The sequence below is a fragment of the Rhyacophila brunnea genome, unplaced genomic scaffold, assembly GCF_057557595.1.
Source record: "Rhyacophila brunnea isolate RB1 unplaced genomic scaffold, BYU_Rbru_1.0 scaffold_15, whole genome shotgun sequence".
NCBI classification, from domain to species: Eukaryota; Metazoa; Arthropoda; class Insecta; order Trichoptera; family Rhyacophilidae; genus Rhyacophila; species Rhyacophila brunnea.
The window spans coordinates 8449099-8473476 of record NW_028232806.1 but is presented as its reverse complement, the minus strand read 5'-3'; the positions used below and the strand labels follow the sequence as shown (position 1 = coordinate 8473476).

Below are 24378 nucleotides of genomic sequence, written 5' to 3'. Positions count from 1 at the left end.
AATGCACGGTGAGATAGAGTTGTCCACGACGATGTTTTTATGTCGTTAAGCCACAAGAAATAAATACTAAACCGAGCATAATGGTAGAAGAAAATCACTATTTAGCAGTGGCGAAGAGTGGAGGTAGGCTGTTAATATCCGACATTAACAGTGCACACTAAACTCTGTCAAACGTATTTGTTTTCATTAGAATATTTAATCGAACAGTTAATCGCCCCACCAAATCACAGCAGCCAATACAGCGAATATCAATCCATATTGTGTTTTCTTCACGTTTATTGACAAAATAATTGTGTGATCCAAGCCTCTACAACCCTACACTCTAATGGCGAATGGTGGAGGTAAGCTGCGGAGATTCAACAGAAATAGTGGATACTAAACACTGTGTCAAATAATACTTATTTGTTTTCATTGAAGAAAGAATACAAATATTGCAGATGGTGTTGGTTAGTTTTTTTTAAATTCAATTACACTTTACCTATCCTAGACCAAATCATAACATTTGAGGTAGAGAGAGGAAATTTGACGACAATAATACACATTTTGTCAGTCATACTTATTTGTTTTCATTAAACTACGCATACAATTTTTTGAAGCTGATTTCTAAAATATCGATTTAACTTTAATCCAACCTTGCCATAATAGATAAAAATTATTCATCTGTTTATAAATATCGAAATTTATGAATGATATAATGGCATAGTCTAATATACCTATTTTTGTTTGCTTTAGGCGGGGTTTAATTGAATTTTAAAAACTAACAAATACCATCTGTAATTAGTTCAATAAAAACAAATAAATATGACTGACAAAGCTTAGTTTTTACTATTTATTTCGGATACCCACAGGCTACCTCCACCCTTCGCCTCTGCTCCACCCTAACCCTAAAATGAATGACTATATATCAGGGAACACAGAATTAATGGGAATTGAAAAACCTACCTAACGGGTGTGGGGTAACCGGCAACCGATCTGGAGTGTGGAAGAATATGAGATAAACTTAAACACGTGTCAATAATACGTCATTCTAACTTTATTCATCATTCTGACAACTTCTCACGGTTTATGCACTGACATATTGGTGTATTCGGAGGTTGCAACATACACTATTGCACGTCTATAATGTGTATTTCATTTTCGTAGGATACTCACACATTCAAAACCCTGCTTCAAAATTTAGTATGTGGGGTATAGCCTATCGGAATTTTATATATTAATCTATTCTATGCTGTATGCTTATCCTCGCCCAGGATACAGCTAGGAGGCGTTGTCAATACATACCTACACGTTACCTTGTTATAAATATTTTTTGTTAACTCCATTAGCTGGTCGTATACATCATAGTATTAATAATTATTCATCTACTCAATATTGTCCTTATCAACCCCTATATATACATATGAATATAAAATATGCACATATTGCAAAAATGTTATAATTCAATTCAATCACGTGACCATTATCATTCTTGCGCGAAATAGCTCTTTTATTGAACGAAAATGATGCAATCTCTGCTATATTGCATTCTCCGGGATCGCTTAACAGGCTATAGAGCTTCCTTGCAAGGATCGCAATTTATTGAAAAAAGATCCTAAAAGAAAATTGGGCCTCGCAGGATTTGAAGATTTGTGACATGACGCGTCGACCTTTTTTTCTACGCCTACCTCTATGCCAAATCAATAGATTTAATAATAAAAAAAAAACATTAAAATAAAAATCGAATTTTACATGTTTGAAAGTGTGACGTACCTACTCATGAATTGGTGCAACTATTTAAATTTTAACAGCGATCAAAATGGACAACTATACAAACTGGAGCGCTCGATAATTTTCCGAAAAAATAACATATTTACTTATCTAATTTTATGTATATTGAAGCACAATAAGTTTGTTTAATTTTGTGTAATATGGCCCAGCTAGCTCAAACAATCAAATTAATTTTTCTATGAAACGAAACTATAATCTCGGGATTTAACGAACCGTTACTGTACTCCGGTGCGATCCGGTTCATTTCGAGCTCTGAATTCTAAGGTATCCACTGTTTGCTTTAATACTCTGACGTAGCATATCTAAAAGATAAGACAGTGCTGATGACACAAATGAGTATTGATTATTATATTATTAATTATGACTTCTGGATGCAATAACTCTAAGTGAGTACTTGTGTGTAAAGGTATATAGCGGCAGACCAGCGCATCTATTATATTATGCACACGACTGCTATAGTCTGCTATCGGCAGCTGTCGAGGGTAGTTTGTCATTTTTTGTATCGAAGTATTAGCACTTATTGTAAAAATTACAATAAGTTAGCCGTCTAAACAGTCAAAACTGTCAATCTCGCTCTAAAATTTAACACAACCAATAGAGGTGCTGTTAAAACATAGCACTTATTATTATAACAAGTACAACTAACTTATTGTAATTGTTACAATAAGTGCTAATACTTCGATACAAAAAATGAAAAACTACCCTCGATGGCTGCCAATAGCGGCCTATAGTAGTCTTGTGTATATAATAGATGCGCTGACGTACATCTCTATATAAAAAAATCGAATTGTCTGGGTATGGGGAATGTACCCATTCCATTGTGGGGGATCCGTGGCTGAAGCGACGAGAGGCTATAAGAAGCTATAAATACTGACATCGGCTAGATTTTACTTATCTCACCCTTCCTACCGCCTTAAAAAATAAAAATAAATTACATATGTTGGGTCACTCTAGTGTGGTGTTCGATGTGTAGGTAGAGGATGATGATAATGACGAAGTCTACGATGTAGCAGGGTGAGATTTATTAGCAGCGTATCGGTACAATAGTATATTATACATGATAGTTACTAGCTAAGTACTCTGATTCGAGTGACATCTAGATAAATTATTCTTCGTTATTTATACACTAAAAAGTAATACATTAACATTAAACTCTGTTACATAATCATATTGAACTAAATATAGAGTCAGCGTTTTAAATTGAGTGGCGAAATGAAATATTATTTGTTATTACAGTTGTAAGAAAATACTATGAAAAATGATTATTCAGCTAATACACCGTAATGGTATAATGTGCTGTGATACCTAATACACCGTCTCTAATTTCGCCAATCGACTTGCTGGTCTAGCTGAATTGTTTACTGGAAATGGATTTGCCGGGAATAGATTAATGCAGAGCAATTTGATATTTTTATAAACAATAGATATTCGATCGCTTATTATTCTGCAGCTACACATATTATCGATTTTTTTTTCGAAATGGACTCCCCCCTCGTAGGTATAATTTTACTATGTGCGCGTCTTCCTGAGAAAGTACTTGAATACTGTCAAGAAAATACATAAAATATACCTACATTCTTAGAAGCATCGGTATCCATTATAATCCGTGTAAGAAACGAATATGGCCAAGTAAAAAAATAAGTATAATATGTGGCCGAATTTAATTATTTTACCATGTGAGTTTTTATTCAATGAATAACTGTATATTAGAGGATAAACCACGAAATTCCAGTTTTTACCGTTTCTGAATTAAATATGCAGACAATTTTATTTTAATTCATTTTCACAAATGAATGAAACACTGAAGTCCATAAGTAATAAATTAACCGACATAGCTAATTAAAAAATCACTGAAGTCCAATTCACTTTAGTGCATAAACAACGGATGTCCATTAATTTATTAATTCTAAATAATTTGGTATTTCTATCTATACTATGGTTAAAAATAAATTTAATTATGAATAATACCGTTTACAGACCCTAACTACAATAGTTCTTTAAAAAGTTATAGAGTTTCAAACATTTAACCTACACTAAAATCACTCTCCTGAACAAAAAGTCCAAACGTGACTTCCGTGGTTCATCCTCTAACGTATTGATAATACATACTTACATAAGATTTATGAATATCGTATGCTTTATTGAACATATAAAATTTGGAACCCTCAGAAAAATAGTAGACACAATATTTTTACCGAGCGGGACTTTAACCTGAATCCATTGCTTTCGGGGTAATGTACTTAAGTTAATTTATATTAAAGACGGTCTCCAACAACAATAGATAGCACCATGGATGCATAGCTACCCCATTTTTAAAAAATAGGTTTAATTGGATAAAAATGTTGTACCCGACTAAAGGATGTAAGCTGCAAATACAGATTTATTATCTAAAATTAACTGACAATTTTTAAAAAAAGAAGAAAGTCAAGTGGAAAAAACGACTGAAATATCATTTTTATTGTTTTTTTTCTTTAATCAACTCAATAATTAATATTAGATTATGAATATAAAGACCAAATAATTAATTATCATGCAATTGACGGTTATATTGTCTATGTTGTATTTTAATTTTGACCGAAAACCATAACAAAACGTTTTTGTACTTCCTGTAAAATTTGATTTGTCTGGATTACATCATTTTTCCTTTATATCATATTATTATCATGTATCTGAGGTATTATAAATATATATGCGTTAATTGATGTTTGAATTACTAAATTCAAATTAGGCTGGAACTATCTTCTAATGGTCTAATAATCAGTTGCTAAGATTAATATTTTTTTTTGTGATTTTACCGAGGCTTTGACTGCGACTCGCTGTCATATCGCCTCTTTTCTTCTAGAAGGGGATCCGTCGATCAGGTCCTCACTCCTATTCTGTTAAATAACTTTACAATTTTTCCTAGCTCTTCCGTCTTACCCACCACCAGGACACCCTTCAATTCGTCGGCATTCTCATAGATATCCGCAATTCGCAGCTGTACTCTGTGAAGTTTATATTTAGGGCATTGTAGTGCTATAATATGTACAATGTCCTCTAAAAAATGACATTCATCGCAGAGTTGCGATTCGCGTCTTCCCATGAGGACATCAAATCTTTCGCCCATGATGTGCCCTGTTCTTAGCCTCAGTATTGACTTAAGCTCATTCCCCGTCAAAGAAGACTCTATAAACCAGGGCATCTCTTGTGGTGATGGTAGAATAGACTTACTCCATTTCCCCTTTTCTAATGATGCCCTATAGTGAAAATCTGTCCACATACTTTGGCACATTTTCTTTATAGCCTCATTCCAGTCCAGGTTTTCTTGTATCCACTGATATGGTACCCCTGAATGGCCAGCTTCCTTTGCCAGATCATCTGCCCTTTCATTGCCCTCAATGCTCATGTGCGATGTGATCCATTGAAGGCATAGATCTCCTCTAAAATTAAAATTATTTTATATCTCTGTAAGTACGTATTTGATTAGTTTTTAAAAAAATGTAACAAATTATATGTTGTTTTACAAGGAAAAGTCCATCGATGAGCACGATGGAATGACGATTAGATATCATCACTTGCCACTCACCTGAAGTCACAGATAAACGATAGTTCGATCCAATCTCTCGCCGGAGACTTCAGAATAACGTCAACGCTTGCTTAGTTAAATTAATCTACTTAGATATTGTAAACTATACGCTGTGTGCAATCGTCATAATGTTGTAAATATAAACCGTTTTCCACCTATATTAATGTTTATTGGACTTGCTACCCCTAGCCTAAACAATACCTACATGTTATGCGAATTTGAATACCCAAACAATTCGCCAAATAATATCACACCTAAAATGAACACTTGCAATAATATGCTTTTTGTTTCCGTTTCCAGCCGCCCCGCTGATCGCTGTGCCTCGCTTTTCCGGAAACAGCTGGCTGTCACTTCCGCCTTTACGCGGTGCCTACAAGCGTGTGCGCCTGCGCGTCGAATTCAAACCCTCCACCAAGGATGGTGTACTGCTGCTCACTGGTGAAAGAGCGGATATGGCTGGAGATTACCTCGCGCTGGTGCTGTACAGGGGCTTCGTAGAGCTGATGTGAGTATTTAAGATAATATTATTCTTTTCATATCTCGTGTGCATAATTTACGTAATGCATACTTTATCGTAAGGTAGGAACATTATGTGGAAGTGAAAATGAGTTGAATAATTTGAAATTATTGGGTATTCATAAGATGTGTGTCGTATAAAACTTTGATTTAAAATACAAAAGCCGACTGCCAAATATTACAAAATTTAGAAAGCGCTTTGGTGAGAATTGTAAAAACCACTAGTTAACTTCGTCACAATTATGTAAGACACTCAAAGCTTTGTAGTTAGAGCACATGTGCGCGAATCCCAGGGGTCAAGAGTTTGAATCCCGCTGAAGTCTGGTTATATATTTCTCTGGAGTGTTTTCAAATTATGAATGTTCAACAAAGAGTGCCACGTTTTTCAATCTTGTGAATGATTCGTTGAATTAAAAAATTGTTTAATAAATAACATGATTTGAGTTGCCCCATCTCCACCCGCCATGTATATGCAGCCGTGGTTTGTGCACGGCTACCTTTCATGACGCTATAAACGTGTCAGAATGAAAAGATTTTAGTGCCACACTTCCTTGTCCCGAAGCGATGCTGCACGGGACTGATGTAGCAACCATGCACATTAGTGCTTAAAGAAAGAGTTTTAGAAAATAAAAATATTCTTGACTTGCTCTGACGTCGTTTATCTTTAATGCCATGAAGTGTCCTCTGTACCCGTGTACTAAAACTCTGCCGAAACAGAAGAGTCAGGAGTTGAAAGTGATGAATCTATGGAGGGATCGGAATTATTCCGTCCTCCATATGACGTTGATATCAAGTCGTCGTGGCCAATCGAGACCGTGTGTGGACAGACCCTTAAAATGAGTATGCACGATGATATAATAATGAATGGTGCCCGACGAAAAGCTGTCGCCTGGAGGTAAGCAGAACTTCGCAGCTGCCCGGTTACTAGAATGCTGGTATGAAGTACCCGCAGTAGTGACTTTTTGAAAAACGGCAGTTGAGAAATACCAGGTGGCGATGTTCTAATCGGTCATTCAATAGGAACATAAATTGTAACCGTATATAATATTATACCCAACTGTAACTGACTTGTCTTGAAGAATAAAAGTGTCTCCACGTGCTAAATGCAGTGCTTAAATGCACCAAACCCACTCACGTCTCCAAAAAATCTCGCTCGATCGTAAACTGTAATAAGTAGACCTAATGTCATTACTGTTTACAATACGTACGTCAATTATTCTCAAAGCACAAGTAGCAGACAACTCCCGATTTCCGGCGGCGCCTCTCATTGTCCGATGCGTAAGGTACAGACATATCAGCGTAGGGCTCAGGGTTCAATACCCAGTGAGGTCACAACACATTGTACGTTTTGTGAAAGCCTGGATATCTTTGTGATTCTTTTACTTCAACTACGAGTACTGACATTGAATACGGTTACATGTAAATTGTACGTAAACATTTCACCGTGGCACAGTTCGCCGTGAGCTTTCTTATCGAAAAGAGATGACCGTATACTATACGGTCTCCAATTTTATTAGTTTCAATATGAATATTAATTCAATTTTCGTAAATGATTTTGGCAAAATTCATGAATTCAAGAATGAAAACCTAACCTAACAAATAATCCAGTAGATTGGCTATTTTCATTTTATTTGGCTTCCTGTAAAGTGCAAACCGACAAGTACTTACCGTGTTTTATTTAGATATGAATTTTATGTCAGTACTATACGACCCAAAGAGGGTGGACGGTTTTTAATATACGGCCATATATTTCCAATACAACATTTCTCGGTGAAATGTGATACGGCGAACTGCAAATGTACAAGTTGCCGGACAAGATGGAATACATAGTATGTTGTAGTGCTACAATTAAAAATAATTACAAGATAAAAAGAACTTTTTATGTACAACGTTTTAAAATTTTCTGTTGAATTATTATGCGCAATATGCTCAAACTTGTACTTGATATGAAGTAAGTAAATAAAAAACAAACAAATAAACAAATAATATAGAATACTGAAATGTCATTTTGATTTCCATAGTAACGTACGCGTATATTAATAATTTAGTTGCTAGGGTCACCTCCTTAGCAACCAATAATAGTCGTTTACTTTTTACGGATTTTTATGAAATAACTTTCCATACAAAACATAATTAACTGAAAATTAAATCAATTCTGCTTAATGATGGCTAAACGTATTAAAAGAATGCATTGGCATCGTGTTCTGATATATTATAAAAGTTTCAAATGTGTAGCTAGTCAGGAAGTTAGTTAAAAATCGATTGCAAGATTTGTACTGGACAAAAAACCACCGGACAAACAAGAATACGAGCTAATAAAAACGTTGTAATAACGAACCACACTAAAAATATTCCAAACACGCCATCAAGTATTAATCGTAACACAAAAAAAAACGTAAAATTGCTGCATTTTCCGCTGAATCTATCAAATTCTGGCAACACCCTTTTACATTTCTCATTTAGTCCGTTTCCAAATCCAACAATGTAATCTAATTCGCCATCGCAATCTTTCGATCATGCCTGTAAACTTTTATTCCCGCCATTCTGAGCCTAAAATTGCCTTTTACGCTCCCGTTAAGGTATTCAAACATTTCTGGAGTCACGTAGCAATCAAAACTTCCGAAACAATGAAAAGAAAACTTTGGGAATAGTTTAAATATGGAAGTCCCCCACACTCCCTTGCCATGTCGGCGGGGAGGGAATTGGGGATGTTTTTTTTATTCTTACTTTATTTGAAAAAGGTTCAAGATTTTAACGGCTTTTTGACCTTCTTATGACAGAAGTATTCAAGTAACTATTTTACGCAATACTGTATTTTTGTGTGAGTTAAACAAAATTAACCTAAACTAGAGAGTAGTATTTAAGTACAATATTATTTATTATATGTAATAGAGAAAGAAGTCGATATCGCACCTTCAAAACATCCGCGATTGTTACACTTAACTCCGGTTACATGTAAGTTGTACGCATGCAGTTCATCGTGGGACACTTATTCATGCGCCGCAGTACGTGAAACATGAGTTCGTATAACATTTTATCAAATGACGAGTTCTTCGTTGAACATTTCACCGTGGAATACATTTTTACGTATCTTACAAAATGCGACGATAGTTTGCAAATAGTACTGTTCCAAATAGATTAACCCTAACCTAACCTAGTAAAGATATCTCATAAAAACTCATAAAATTTGCCACATGTTCTACCATACGTACAAGTATACTCCACGGTGAAATGTTCAACGAAAAACTCGTCATTTGATTAAATGTTACACGAACTCATGTTTCACCTACTGTGGCGCACGAATAAGTATCATGCGGTGAACTATTTACGTATCCAGGAGTCAAAATCACCTTGACCGTGGCTGACTTTCGATTAGAGATGGCACAAGAAGAAGTAGAATATTATAGATACTGCATTTAAACTTGTTATTGTAACGAAAAATTGACGTACCAATTTGAATTGTCTATCAGTTATCACTAAAAAACAGATTACTGAGAAGCCAGTTGCTATAGATAGACCAATAATTTTAAGTGAGATTTATTTTATGACGTAATGACGGTCAGACCATAAAATCCATTACAACAAAAGTTCCCGGAATATCTACAAATATCAATATTGAAAGCGTGTTTCGTTTACGTGACAATCTTTAATGCGTATTATGATAATACGAGGGTGGGTCAATAAGTCCTTAGAAAAGCCGACAGGTGGCGCGACTAGTACTGTAAGCGGTTTGTTTTCATGCAGCGGCACTACCGATTCAGTATGCTGCGAAGTTTCAATCAGATTGGTCGGGTTGTTGTGTGTTTCTCGTACATTTAAAAAAAAAATTTGCTTGTGGAAAATGGAAAAATGGAAAATGGAGAAAATTGAGTTTAGAGCTGTTATTAAACATTTTAATATAAAAGGGTTAACAGCAAAAAAAATAAAAAATGAGTTGGATTTAGTTCACGGCATATCTGCTCCTTCACTTGCAACTATTTATAACTGGTTAAATGAATTTAAACGTGGTCGTACATCAACAAAGGATGAACCACGCTCAGGACGTCCTGTAGAGGTGACTACACCAGAAATGATCAATAAAATCCACGATATGGTGTTAAGTGACCGAAGATTAAAGTTGAGTGAGATAATTGAGGTTACAGGGATCTCAAAAGGTAGCGTCATTTCTATTTTACATGACAAATTGGGCATGAAAAATATTTCTGCAAGATGGGTGCCGCGTTTGCTCACAGTCGACAATAAACGCAATAGGGTGGTGGCCTCTAAAGCCCTGTTGTCGCTCATGCAACGCAATCCGGATGAATTTTTTCGTCGCTTTGTGACTGTAGATGAAACATGGATACACCACTATACTCCCGAGACGAAAGAACAGTCAAAGCAGTGGATTGCGAAGGCAAACCATGTCCAAAGAAGGCGAAAACCGTAAAATCAGCTGGTAAGGTTATGGCTACTATATTTTGGGATGCACGTGAAATTATTTTCGTTGACTATTTGGAAAAAGGAAAAACAATAACAGGGGATTATTATGCATCTTTATTGGACCAGCTAAAAAACAAAATTGAAGAAAAACGGCCTCATTTAAACAGGAAAAAAAATCCTCTTTCATCAGGACAATGCCCGTGTTCACACATGTTTACGATCAATGGCTAAAATTGAAGAATTGAAGTTCGAATTGGTCGACCACCCACCGTATTCGCCAGATTTAGCCCCCAGTGACTTTTTCCTTTTCCCAAACTTAAAAAAATGGCTAAGTGGACAATGTTTTTTTTCAAATGAAGAAGTCATCGATCGGACAAATGCTTATTTTGAGGACCTTCCGAAAACTTATTTCGTCTTACTTAAAAAAATTGAGAAACGTCTAACCAAGTGTATTGAGCTCCAAGGAGATTATGTTGAGAAATAAAAAAAAAATACAAAAATAAAAACTGTTTTAATGCTTTTTTCTAAGGAATTATTGACCCACCCTCGTATTAACGATATTGAACATACATAATTTGAAAACACTTCTGAGAAATATATAACTACCAGAAAAAATCTTTCAGAAAATAAATATGACACCCAGCATGATGAGAACATGCGCATATTATCTCCAGATCATAAAAGCATCAAGACGTGCCCTAATTTGACCCTAGTTTCATCAAATGTGTAATTAAATTACGGTTCGCTCAATGACGCGTTAATCGCCGTAAGTCATAAAAAAATAATACACTCATTACCCAGCCATATACTCAATAAAGTGGGTGTGTGTGGTAACACAGAGCCAGCCCAGCATGCCCGCCTTATCAACATTAAATGTTAGTGCCTGGAATCCCTGTATAAGTTCCCCCTAGCATCCAAATCATCACCTTCTTACAGTACACTAAAAAACGCTATCAGCTATGTATGACTGCATTATTGTTCAATAGTTGTTTATTCACCGAGCAACTTGTCTACCTTAACCATTTGCTCCTACTTTAGTGGACTTTCCACTTTATGGCTGAATGTTGGTCATTTTAAAATTTTTCTTAAATTAAATATGTCCATGTTTTACTTATTCTTCTTATTGTGCCATCCCCTAGCGGAGGTCGGCCACCATCAAGGTGATCTTATCTTTGTTGTCTGCTACCCGGAACAGTTCAGTGGAGCTGCACTCGTACCGATCACGGAGGTTCTTAAGCCACGAAATACGGCGCCGTCCTCTGCTACGCTTCCCATTGCTCTTTCCTTGAATGACATGTTGGGGAATGCTGTATTTTTGTCCTCTCATAATGTGGCCAAGGTACTGTAGTTTTCTGGTTTTGATACTACGTAGAACTTCTCGGTCCTTCCCCATTCGATTGAAAACTTCAACATTTGTCACCCGGTCAGTCCAAGGAATTTTGAGGATACGTCTATACAGCCACATCTCGAAAGCTTCAAGTCTCCGTGACATCTCTTGGTTTAGCGTCCATTCTTCCATACCATAGAAAAGAATTGAGAGAACATAACAACGTACCATACGCAGTCTCACACCTAGGTTAAGATCTCGATTGCTAAGGAGGCGTCTCATTTTGAGAAAGGCTCTCCTTGCAATCTCAATTCTAGTTTTTTATTTCCTGAGACTGGTACCATTTCTCATTGACACATGTAAATAAATATTTATAAAGGGTCACACGTTCGATTGGTTCGCTGTTACTGACAAAATTTGTGTTGGTGTCTGGTATCACTATTTTTGATACTAGTAATAGTTTTGGTTTCTTGAGGCTCATTTTTAAACTATAAGAATTACTGACCTCATTAGCCTTTTCTACCAGTTGATGTAAACTCTTTAAACTATCAGCAATCAGCACAGTATCATCGGCATATCGTATATTGTTAATATGTTTGCCATTAACCATAATACCCACCGATTCACCTTGAATTATATTAATATTTAATAAAATCGATCTGTGATAGGATAGTATTGGCTACGATTGATAGTGAATAATAATTATTATTGAATTCTTAAGGACCTTTGATTTTTTCTTATTCAAACATATTCATTCCTCACCATTCAATGTAAGATTGAACACGTTTCAAGGCACAAGCGTTTGTTTTGTTTTATACACAACATTTTCGAAAGAAAAATACCAATGTATAATATTTATATAATGTTATATCTTATTATCGTTTAAAACTATATAGGTACTATCGATATGTATCTTTATTAAATGGTATGTAGAAAAGAATTTATTACCTACGTATTTTTTTTTTATTATAAATAAATAATAAAGTTAGTGTGTTGTCAATTATTCGGCCATAGGTACGTTCAAAAATACTAGACTGATATATCGTAGGTTGCTACCAAAAGTTGATAAGTCGATAATGTAGGTATTTAGAGTTAACAACGTATTATGTGTCTATATATAGATAATATGTATGCTAGAAAAAAAATACTAGGTCGTATGATATAATATAACATTCACATTAAGCAGAAAGAAATCAGCGTTATGCCAGAATTTAGAGGATGTGTCAAACTTAAAATTTTATTGGTATTACTCCATATTATGATTTAGAGAGACTTACCAACTTTTGGCAGTAAGCTCATATATCACTCAGAAACTCAGAAACTTGCACAATTTATAATATTATATAGGATTGTTATAGTGAAACAACTTAACTTTAAAATTGCCCAGATTGCGATTACATAGACTCAATGACATTAATATGGCCGAAGCATCTGGAAAAAAATGACACTCACTTTTTTGTCAGGTCTGCCGAATGGCATAATCTGTTCTAACGCCATTACAATAAAGGTGATATTGCTATAAATTCCCGATGCTTTTTTTCGGGTCTGCCGAATGGTTTGGTTCGAACGGGTTCGCTCAAATGAACATTGACACTAGAAACACTGTTCTAACGCCATTACAATAAAGGTGATATTGCTATAAATTCCTGATGCGTGAATCGCATAATGGAAATTGCGTGATGTCTACCTATACATGTGCGAATATCGCTATGCGCGAATTTACTTGCTAGCTACTGTATTGAGTGCGTTGTCCAAATAATGTCATTGCATAGAGTACATTTAATTATTGTTAATATTATTATTTCCTACTGGTCTTATATGAAGCCTATTGTATCGTTTTCTCATTGTAAAGGGACGTGACCAATGTAGGAGGTGACCAGGAGTTGAGATGAGAAGTCAAGATTTGTAGATGCTCCGATGAATTATGGAGTGAGTTTTTATTGCAGCGTTATGATACTGTTCCAAGGTCCGAAGCTCGGTGGATGAAACTCTGTGCGGAGCTATACAGAGACTGACACGAAGATTGATACTGATCGAACTGAGATATGTTCTTTCCGGGAAGTTATGATAGAGTGTAATTTCCAATAAATTATGATCCGCTATTTGTTGACATATGCACTAATAATTACGAATCAGCTATTTTACTGAGTCTGCGATAATTATACATTTCGCTGCTGTCGTTGAGAAGAAATAATATTATAATTGAGGTCAGTTATTTCATTGAGTTTGCAGTAAATGGATACTGGCTGATTCTACGTGACAATGAATACATACTAAGAAATAATATTATAATATTTATAATAAATTGAGAACTGCGTCGGCCACAACACTATCAAATTTCACGCTTATATGATACTGATATGGTTTGTAGTACCGACTAGGGAATCCGATCCCGAGCCAAAATTCTGATCCCGGGATTTCGGGATTACAATTTGACGATCCCGGTATTGGATTTTTTTTCCATTGTTAAATATAAATTTTTGTATTTACAAATAACATCGATAAAATAGGTCAAGAAAAAAATCTAGTATAATTTATACTATTTAAGACATTTATTGTTAATATTGTATACGTTCAATCTTGGAAATACATAAGTTTAATGGAGTAAATTATATTGTAATATAAATAATATTGTGAATTTATTATGAGATTGCTGTTTCTGATAGTAAAAACTTAATGAATGGGTTAGCGAGATTTAAAATAATAAAGCAAATCATGGTGTACTTATGGCCTTTCCGCTTCATAAATCTAATTAGTCAGCCAAATATGAAACTGCCGTAAAACGCATGAGATCACGGTGGAATTACTTTGTTAATAGTGCGAAGCATTGTTTTTTTCCAATTTTTCTCATTTTTATTAATTTATGTGAAAAAATAAAATGAATCGGCAACTTACACATGGGTATAAATCAAACTTCATTCAAATTCAGTTTATTTCTAATGTAGTTAGGTATTTGTTATTAAAAGTATTTTTTCTGTTATATTTTCGTTTTTATTTTATTTTCCTTAAAAATTGATAAAAAAATCAATCCCGAAAGTTTCGGGATTATTAGCTCAAGATCCCGGGATTGAAATCCCTAGTACCGACCTATTCTCGATATATAAAAATATAATAATCTAAAATAATGCACTTGCAACCATATAATATGATGCGCGTATTAAGCAGCGCGCGTCTATAAACCCAGTTTCGTAACTGAAAATAGTACCGCGAAGTTTACCTAATTACTTTCATTTCGAGACATTCATTTGACTGGTGTGTCTGTGTGTAGTTAGAAAGGGATGATAGAGTCAACTTTTACCACCTGTTGACGCATCGGACTGTCCGGCCTAGACACCACAAAAGCCAATTCACTCGCAAAATGTGGCGTCTTAATATGGACGCGAAGATCTCACCACATAGAATGTTCGTCAGTTTTGAAATGGCTTTGTAATATTTTTATATTATTGTTTATACTTTATTTTCTACGGTCCTCTCTCACACACGACCATATTTTATTAATACAGTCTAATTAAACTACACTTAAGTGCGTAGTGACCTCAGTCTTGGATAACTGCTGCATTCCAAATCATAAGCCGGCGCTCCATTGGCATGGAAGTCAGACCAGTGCTCGAAATGGAAAATTTCACGAACAGGAACGCTCGACAATTTTCCAAAAATGTGTGATATTAGATATAATAATATCTGTAACATAAAAATAACTTTTAGTTTTACATGATGTACTTTTTTCATCATCATCTTCGCCCAATACGCTATCGGCTATAACAATTAGTGGTAACACACAAATATAGAGTCATTTTAGTTTACGAAATCGTTTTCTTAAAAATACATTAATAATTATACAAATATAAATAACTAAACGTATATGAATCTAATTGGAGTGGGAAACATTATTAATAATAGACAAACTAATCACAATTTCCCATTGGCTTCGTTAGCAGTTTGAATAAAAATATGAAACTAAGAGTGGATAGAAATATGAGTGAAGATACTTCGGCTTAAACAAAATACATGCGGCTTTTTTCAAAGCTCTGATTTTTCGTAAATTCGAAATATTTTGATTAAGGTAAACTATTTTTTAATCAAATTAAAATCCATCGTATACGAAAAAGCAAGGGCATGGTTTTTAATAAATTAATTTAAAAAATATGTAATACGCAAGATTTACAAATGTAGCATTCTTTATTAAATATGAATCATTTTAAACAACCTCAGAAGTGCAGGTACATATTATTAGAAAAAAAATATTTACATCATGTGGACATGTAGGATAATTTATTCTAATAGGTTTCCAATGTTATAGAAATTGTTATATACAGGGAAATTTTTCATATATTTATCCCATTGGATTCTGATTGATTTATTTAAATATTTAACCATCAAAGACACAGTTCATTCAACCCGAAAAATATCCATATAAAATTAAAACAATAAAAATATATGAGGTAATGATTTTTTTTTTGTCACTCAATGTAAAATATTATAATAGATTACGATAAATAATTATTATCTGGCGATTCCGTAACGTTGAGTAGTTAAAACAGCGAATACGTAGATTCTGGTCACAGGGAAAAGCATGACTGTATTTACTATTTAATATGAAATATTTTACCCCCTAAGAAATTATTAAACAACAATTTAAGCTATTAAGTACCTACAAAGAGTTTTTAAACGATGTCAGAGCACAAGTTTTTCGGAAATTTTAAAATTTAGCAAAGCAGCTGCAATAGTTAGGTTTTTTCATGTATGCAATAATAATTATTTAGAACCCAACCCATCAACCTTGGTCGATCCAGTGCTGGATGAAGGCCTCCCTTATTTTATTCCATCTCTCTCGGCACCTACTTAGTTTTTCACTGCAAAGTATTTCCGCTGAACTTTATCAATTCATCAATAATGTAAGAAATATAAAAAATAAATTAGTGTAGAGCAGCAAAGCATGGGGGTTACCGGTTAGGTAATGGGAAACCAAAATACACAACTTAAAATGATTAAATTTGGAAAAATAAAGAGTCTAACTTTGTCGCTTCCTCTGATGAAAACGCTTATCATTGGCTGCATACAACTTAATATTGATAAACGACAAATGAACGACCCCGATTGCATTATGAAATACAAAAACTATGAACGCGTCAAACCCATGTAAATTTCGTTAACATAATAATATGATAAATGGACAATTCGGTCAATTATGGTTGCCTCGATACAAAATTTAAAGTTTCATTACAAAAAACAATTGCCTACTACTGCCGTATTGATCATAAACGTGCTCAAGAATTTCAACCCTCGGTAGGACAGATATAGTATACCTATCTCGGTAGATACTTAGGTAGGGCACGTAGTTTTATTCACACTATTTTTACTATGTTCTTTTTGTGCAATATTTAACAAATTAATTATGTCATTTATACAGTAAAGATAATAGGTATATGTATTTAATGTGTTTCATTTAAAAATTTAAAAGTTCCAGTGTGCATTATAGCTATTACGTTATTAACTTACTATATTTAGGCATGTACCTTAACCTTAACTGTATTAAAATAATATGTATGAAATTGAAAAAAAATAGTTTCTCGTTTTATAAATTAATACTACAGTAAATCTACATTCCAATGTAAAATAGCTTCCACCTTTCCTTACAACCATAAAAACCTTTTTTTTTCAAAATAATTATTGTCCCATACGTGCGTGCGACAATGCAATAAATCTTACCCAGTGCATTTCTTTGTATACAATTTTATTGTTTTATCACCATTGACGCAAAAGGGTCTGTCTATTAGTGCATTCAATGCCAAATTCGTTGAAAACAGTATTGTCTTGAAAAAGGTTAGTTCTAAAATACGTTGTCTTACATTTACTCTATCACTATTTCAAAAAAACTTAAGTACATTATGTACGGGTCATAGAAAATTCAGTGGTTCTAAACCAGTAAAATTATTTTTTAATAAAAAAAAAATATTTATGTTTTTGTACCTTTGTACCTATCAATTCATTTTCGTAAATTTTAAATCTAATCTGGAACGCAATAATATTAAGTATGACGCTTGAGGATTTTACTAGACGACTCGCTGTCCGTCGGATATTTTACGAACTGGTACGCCATTTTCGAGGTTTTAACGAACAGGAACGCCATCCTTGGATATCCCACGAACAGGAACGGCGCTCCGGGGCGTTCCGCTCCATTCCGAGCGCTGAATCAGACGATTTACAGTCTTTGGACTTTTTTTCGCGTGGAGCACCCCAGACCTGCGGACTTTTTAATCCGCAGACCAGGCTCGTTGGATTTCAAACATGTTTGATATTTTTGCCAGACTTCGTCAGTCAATCACTATGCAAATTCGATTTGAAATTAATACGCAATCATTCGGAACTAAAAAAATCTGCAATTCTTTTAAACATTTTCATTGATTAATTTGTTAATTCGAGGGCTTAGTGTCAAACAACACTATCTACAAAAGTCCAACTTTACAGGAGAGCCAAAAATCGTTATTTTAGATTCTTATAACTCAACAAGGGAAATGTTTATTTAAAACCTAATGTTAATATTTTCTAATTTATTGTGTATTGTACATTTATCTTGCTTATGATGATGTTAAAATGTATAGGGATAGTTTTAAAAAAATATGAAAACAAGGGTAACTTATGTAGTTAGCGTTAAACTTTACTGACGATTTAATAATAAATTAGAAAAGATTGACATAACATTGTTTGACTATCATGTAGCCGTAAATGTAAAATAACGTAATCTCAAAAAAAAAAAAAACACTTTTTTTGTAGATAACGTTGTCTGACTTTAAGCACTCGAATTTACACATTAGAAAATGAGAGATTTACCAATTATTTTTTTATTTGTATTTATGAAATTCATAAAAGAAATCGTAAAACTTGTGTTGTTTTCACTGCTATATTATTTTATGCAAGTCTACTATAAATAACACAAAATTATAAGATTATCGGAAGACATTACGAGAATCGTAACTTTTCACTTTTGACAGCTCGACTTTTTTATTCGTTCGTTGATCAGTAGCAGAGCATAGACAAATCGGACGATTTATTGTCCTCGGACTTTTGGCTCGCCAATGGAGCGCTGGCATTACAAAATACAAACTGATAGTAACGTATATCGGCAAAAAAATTAACTGTTTCGGTCGATAGTAAAAGTAAAAGTCACTCGTCATCGAACAGTTGATAAAAGCAGCCGTTGTCCTTCCGTAATGATGTAAAACTAACAAAATCCATTTCATTATATTATTATAAAAAGAAGTTCTGTACTTTTAATAAAAATATGTGCCATTCAAAATTTACGCCCATGATGGCCGAGTGGCTTACGCGTCATTTTATAAAGTCGTGTGGGCCCTATGTTTGAATCTTGGGTCTGTTTGTTTATCACATTGTTTTTCAATTTGTGTTTGAACTCAGAGTAATGGATGTAGAGGTTGAGCAAGTCGCTAACATCTATTTCTTGTAAAAACAAAAATCTCGGGTCGAGGACGATTTAGCGCCGGGACAACTGGACGCCACGCAATTCGAAAATAAATAGACGTTAGGTACTTATTGGTACTTTAAAAAAATTTATTTATTATTATTATTTATATTTAACTTATTAAATTTTGATTTAATAGTTGGTGAGAATTTAAATATGCACACGTAAATAATGATTTAATCGTGCATAAGTTTAAGTTTCAATGAAAAAAGAGTTTTTATTTTTATATAAAGCCTTAGGCATGGTAATTCTCAATTCGCAATAAAAAAAAACATTATGTTAAGAGTAAAATGAATAAAAACTACTAAGTAGTAGATAGAAACTGGTTAAAATTCCTCGTCTACGTTCTGTCTACGACAGTGCGGTGTCCAATTATCCTGGCGTCCAGTTGTCCCATTCCCAAAATCTCTTAATACAAACCTACACTCTGTGGAGGCTCATATTATGATCTTATTAATATCGGATATCGATGGCCCAATGTTAATATCCCGTATCTGACTGTTAAAAGCACACCCATGTTATGTTGTAACTATATAGTATGCCTATAACCCGTAACGTAAAAAGTTGTAAAGCAAAGCACATAACGCCTAATATAAATGATAACATCCAATAAAATGTGACATATGTAAAGATAAACATCCAAATTTGTTATAATACTTACTGTTTTACCTTTTAAATAATTCGAAAGTGACATTTTGAAGCTGAATACAACACACGTCATGCAATACGATTGAAAGCTTAGAGGCAAGATACGGCCTATTACAGGTTTATTCCTGCAGCGTTCAAATACGGGAAATTACTAAAATGGTTGTATCATTTTTGTTAAAATAACTACAGGTATGGGATTTCGCAGTCGATGGCATACGAAGTCGTAAATCAAAGTAGGTATTACTTTAATAATTATTAACCGATATTACGATTTTTTTGTTGTAACTTACTTGAACTTTTTACGCTAATAATTTTAAATTAACATTTTTTTTCTTCAACGAATAGTTCAAAAGATTTAAGAATGTGACATTCTAATTATTGAACATACATATTTTTTAAAACACTTATATACACTTATAAATTATAATTATATTATAACCAACACCCACGATGGCCACGTGGCTTAAGCGCTGGTCTATCGTGTCGAGGGTCCCAGATTTGAATTCTGGGTCTGACAAGTACGCATATTGTTTTTCAATTTGTGTATGAGTCAGAGTATGGACCTAATAGGTTGAGCAAGAGGCTGACATCGATTTCTCGTAAAAATAAAATCTGTTAATACAAACCTCTACCCTGTGGAGGCCCATATGATCCTATTAGGATCGGATATGGTCGAAAGAAAAGAAAGAATAACCAATAGAAAAAAAAATTTGAAAAAAGTAAGACACCCCTTCAGGAATCGAACCTGCATCTTTCGGGTATCGCGGCCGTGCAGATAGTGATCCGAAATTTCTTGAATTTTCGAGAATTGAATGAAAAAATATTTAATTAGTTTATTATGATGTAGGTATATCTTATTGTATAAATAGGTATTGTTTGAATTAAGTTATCGCGAATTGCGGAAACAGAATACCTGTTGGAGGAAGCACAAAAATAAAGCCATTTATTAAAGAAAATATAATACGATATAGGAAAAACATGAAGTTATAGAAATGCCACATAAAAAAACCTTCCCATATCTCTCCTGCCGCTAATATATCACCTCGCGTACGCTACAGAAAAGGGGGATTCCCATTTGACCCTTGTGATAACTATATTCGTGAAAGTTTGAGCGGCAAAGTTATATCACCTCGGGGTGGAGAGCGGAAGGCTAGCTAGGAAAACCCATCATGAATAATTTGCTTCAGCCGTGTTGGTAAACATGATTCCGAAGGCCCGCCGGTTGGTTGTGTGTTTGCCGTGTATTAGAACAGAGCTTGCCAACCGGTATACCGTGATCGATTCGAAAATATGGTTCAAAATATTGTTGCGTACTTTACAATTTTAAGCATTCAATCAACAGAATGATCACAGCGATGACGTGGACAACGTTAATTTCCACGGTTACTTAAACGGTGTAAATTGTACGTAAAACATTTTACCGTGGCACAATTCGTCGTGAACTTTCTTATCGGAAAGAGATAACCGTATACTATACCATAGTTTTATAGGACCACTGGTGATCCGCAGAGATTTTTGGGTGGGCCGCAAAAATTTTCAGCAGTTCAAAAATAGTGTAAATATAAATATTTATTATTTAATTCCAATGTTGATGGTCCGCAAAACATTTTTTTTGATTTTTATGTGGTCCGCGGATGTAAAAAGGTTAAAAAACATTGTACTATACGGTCTCTAATTTTATTAGATTCAATATGAACATTAATTCAATTTTCATAGCTGATTTTGGCAAAATTCATGAATTCATGAATGACAACCTAACCTAACCTAAAATATAATCCAGTATATCGGCTATTTTCAAAACTTGTTAGTTACTGGCTTACTGTAAAGTGTAAACCGACAAGAACCATGTTTTATTTAGACATGAATTTTATGTCAGTACTATACGATCCAAAGAGTATGGATGGTCTTTAATATATGGCCATGTATTTCGCGAATAGCATAATTATTATGTACAAATTTCCGGACACGAATTTCCTCACATGACATGTATTGTTATAAACAGATAAAAAAAAAAAACAATTGAATGTTTATGGTGAACGACGTTTTCGTATTTCAAGTGGTTGATGTTAATGTTAGTTTCGTTTTTCAATTGTTTTTTATTTTCAAAGTAGAACATTCTCATCTTTGTTTACATGATAGAGCAAATATTTCCACCGGTGGTGGCTACCCTCCGATAGGGGAAGGCACAATATAAAGAAATAGAAACTATAGATCATTTCATATTGTATTAACTGTCGCATAGAATATTGATAGACTAGCGAATAGAGGCCTCATATTATGTAGTGTTGATGTGAGGTATGAATAATTACGAGCAGATCTTTCAAGCATCGACCCAGACATACGAAAGTTGTGTTTTTTTTTTGAACGAATCTAAATGTGAGTAGCTTAATTAAATGATTAAGTAAATATGTATGTCTCAATTTTACTTTGTAATTATTTTTAATGTTGTCCCTATAAATGAGTTCTCGCTTTAAATTAAATCGTCACTGTTCTGGCAGAAGACACTAATTCGAAAAAATTACATATTGAGTTAGTTATACCAAAATGTTCCTTATTTCAAACTTCACCATCTGGAAACCTTCTTAATAAATAAACAGTCTTTATTTTAAAGTCATCCTTTTTACGATTACTTAATAAACTCACATGATGGACCATTTCAAACATTTTAACAACTTCAAAGTCAAATTACTCAAAACTAGTATTCTCCAGTTAGTGTGTTCTGTCAGAACAGAGACGAAATGTTCTATTCCGCAAAATTTGTAATTATTGGAATATTGTATAACGTGATAAAGGTTAGGAAGCACTGAATTAAAGACTTAATTTCTTATTGGTATGTATTTATTCTCCGAATTACGTCAAGGTGTTTATGTATTTATCGCGAAGGGAAAACGAGAATATAATGATTGTTCGATAATCAAAGGAAAAAAATGTCAATAGATGTCAGATAAAGTGACAAATTAGGCAAGAAATAAAAGTAGACGATTATGCCAAATATAACAGTGATAACACATATATTGTATTGCTTCTAAACAGTCCACAATATATCGTCAAAATCTAATAAATAATAAATGTAAATTACTGTTTTTTTTTGTATTCAATACTGGATAAAATATTATACAAGATTCAACGCATCTATTCTATACACAAGGCGGTTATAAGCGCAGGTGCAGATATCGAACAAATCCAACTGTCGTGTGAAAATTCAGATACTACCGAACTTTTTTGATTCATGCATGCAATCTTGCAACTTGCATGATAATACATGTTACTGTCCGACTAGCAGATCTAGGCAATAACCGGAAGTCGAAGTGCGGTTACAAATAGGAGGGGCTTGTTAGTTCACAGTTTTAACACGTTGACAAGAAGATCTTGTTCGACAGTAATACGTGCATTTTCTTGTTACGACCACGATAATATATACTGTCACCAGTAACCCCACACACGTGTAAATGGGGTATTACACTCTTGCGCATATATTCTATACACAAAGTGGCTATAGGCGGCTATCGATGATAGTTTAACATACTTATATATTGGGGTAAGTATTATAATTATTGTTACAATAAGTTAGCCGTCTAAACTGTCAAAACTATCTATCTCGCTCTAAAAGTAAACACAGCCAAGATAGGTGTTTATTGTAACAATTTAGCCGCCTCAATACATCAATATGATAGACTACCCTCGATAGCAGCCTTGTGTACTATAATTTCGAAAATATATTTGGATGTTTATATGTACTGTCGCGTTGGTTTTTCTTTACACAAATCCTGATTTGTATAAAAACAAAGATTTCGACAAAATTTGGAGGGTAGGCGGAGACCGGCGAGCCGGAGTGTGTGGTGGGGGTCTCGAATTTCTGATTTAACCCGCTTCTTCTTCTTCTTCTTCATTCTATCTTCTTTTATTCGTATGGTTCCTAGGTACCATTCATCCGATTGCGATGGAACTTTGGTGAGTTGTTGTGTGCACACCCGCGAAGGTTTCTAAATTAGAAAAACCATCTCCTTCTTCTTCCATTCGTATGCGTTCCTATACCATTCATCCGATTGCGATGAAACTTTTGTCAGATGTTGTGCGCACACCCGCGAAGGTTTCTAAATTAGTATTATATAAAATACAAAGTTTGTTTGTTTGTTCCATCCAATTTTGAATTTTTTACTACATATTAATACAAATTCTAATGGATTCAAGCTCTGTACTATTCCATTTAAATCGTTTTTTGCGACCCGGGTTTCGCCTTTCGGCATCTTCATGCGTCGTGTACACTCACGAAAGGCAAACACACACTGACAACGAACACCCTCAACCCTACCTTATATAGTAAATCAATTACAATAAAGTAGGTAAAAACTCCATTACCTACCTTTTTAGTCAGAGGTTACAACAAAAAATACAATAAACAAATTATGAATAGCTTTGAATAGCTATGAATTGACACTTCAGCTATTCATAAATTGTTTATTGTATTTTTTTTGTAACCTCTGACTAAATAAGTAGGTAATGGAGTTTTTACCTACTTTATTGTATTGATTTACTATTTAAGGTAGAGTTGAGGGTGTTCGTTGTCAGTGTGTGTTTGCCTTTGGCGAGTGTACACGACGCCTGAAGATGCCGAAAGGCGAAACCCAGGTCGTAAAAAACGACTAAAATGAAATA

At 34.1% G+C, this 24378-nt stretch overlaps 1 protein-coding gene across 1 annotated transcript in view; it reads left to right on the top strand.

Annotated features, from left to right (window-relative positions):
- SP2353 (EGF like, fibronectin type III and laminin G domains protein pikachurin) overlaps positions 1–24378 on the top strand; it is a 404662-nt gene that overhangs the window by 127281 nt on the left and 253003 nt on the right. Inside the window, exon 5 of the mRNA XM_085943262.1 lies at positions 5633–5837. Coding sequence (XP_085799388.1) covers positions 5633–5837 — 205 coding nt within the window. The remainder of the gene's footprint in view (positions 1–5632; positions 5838–24378) is intronic.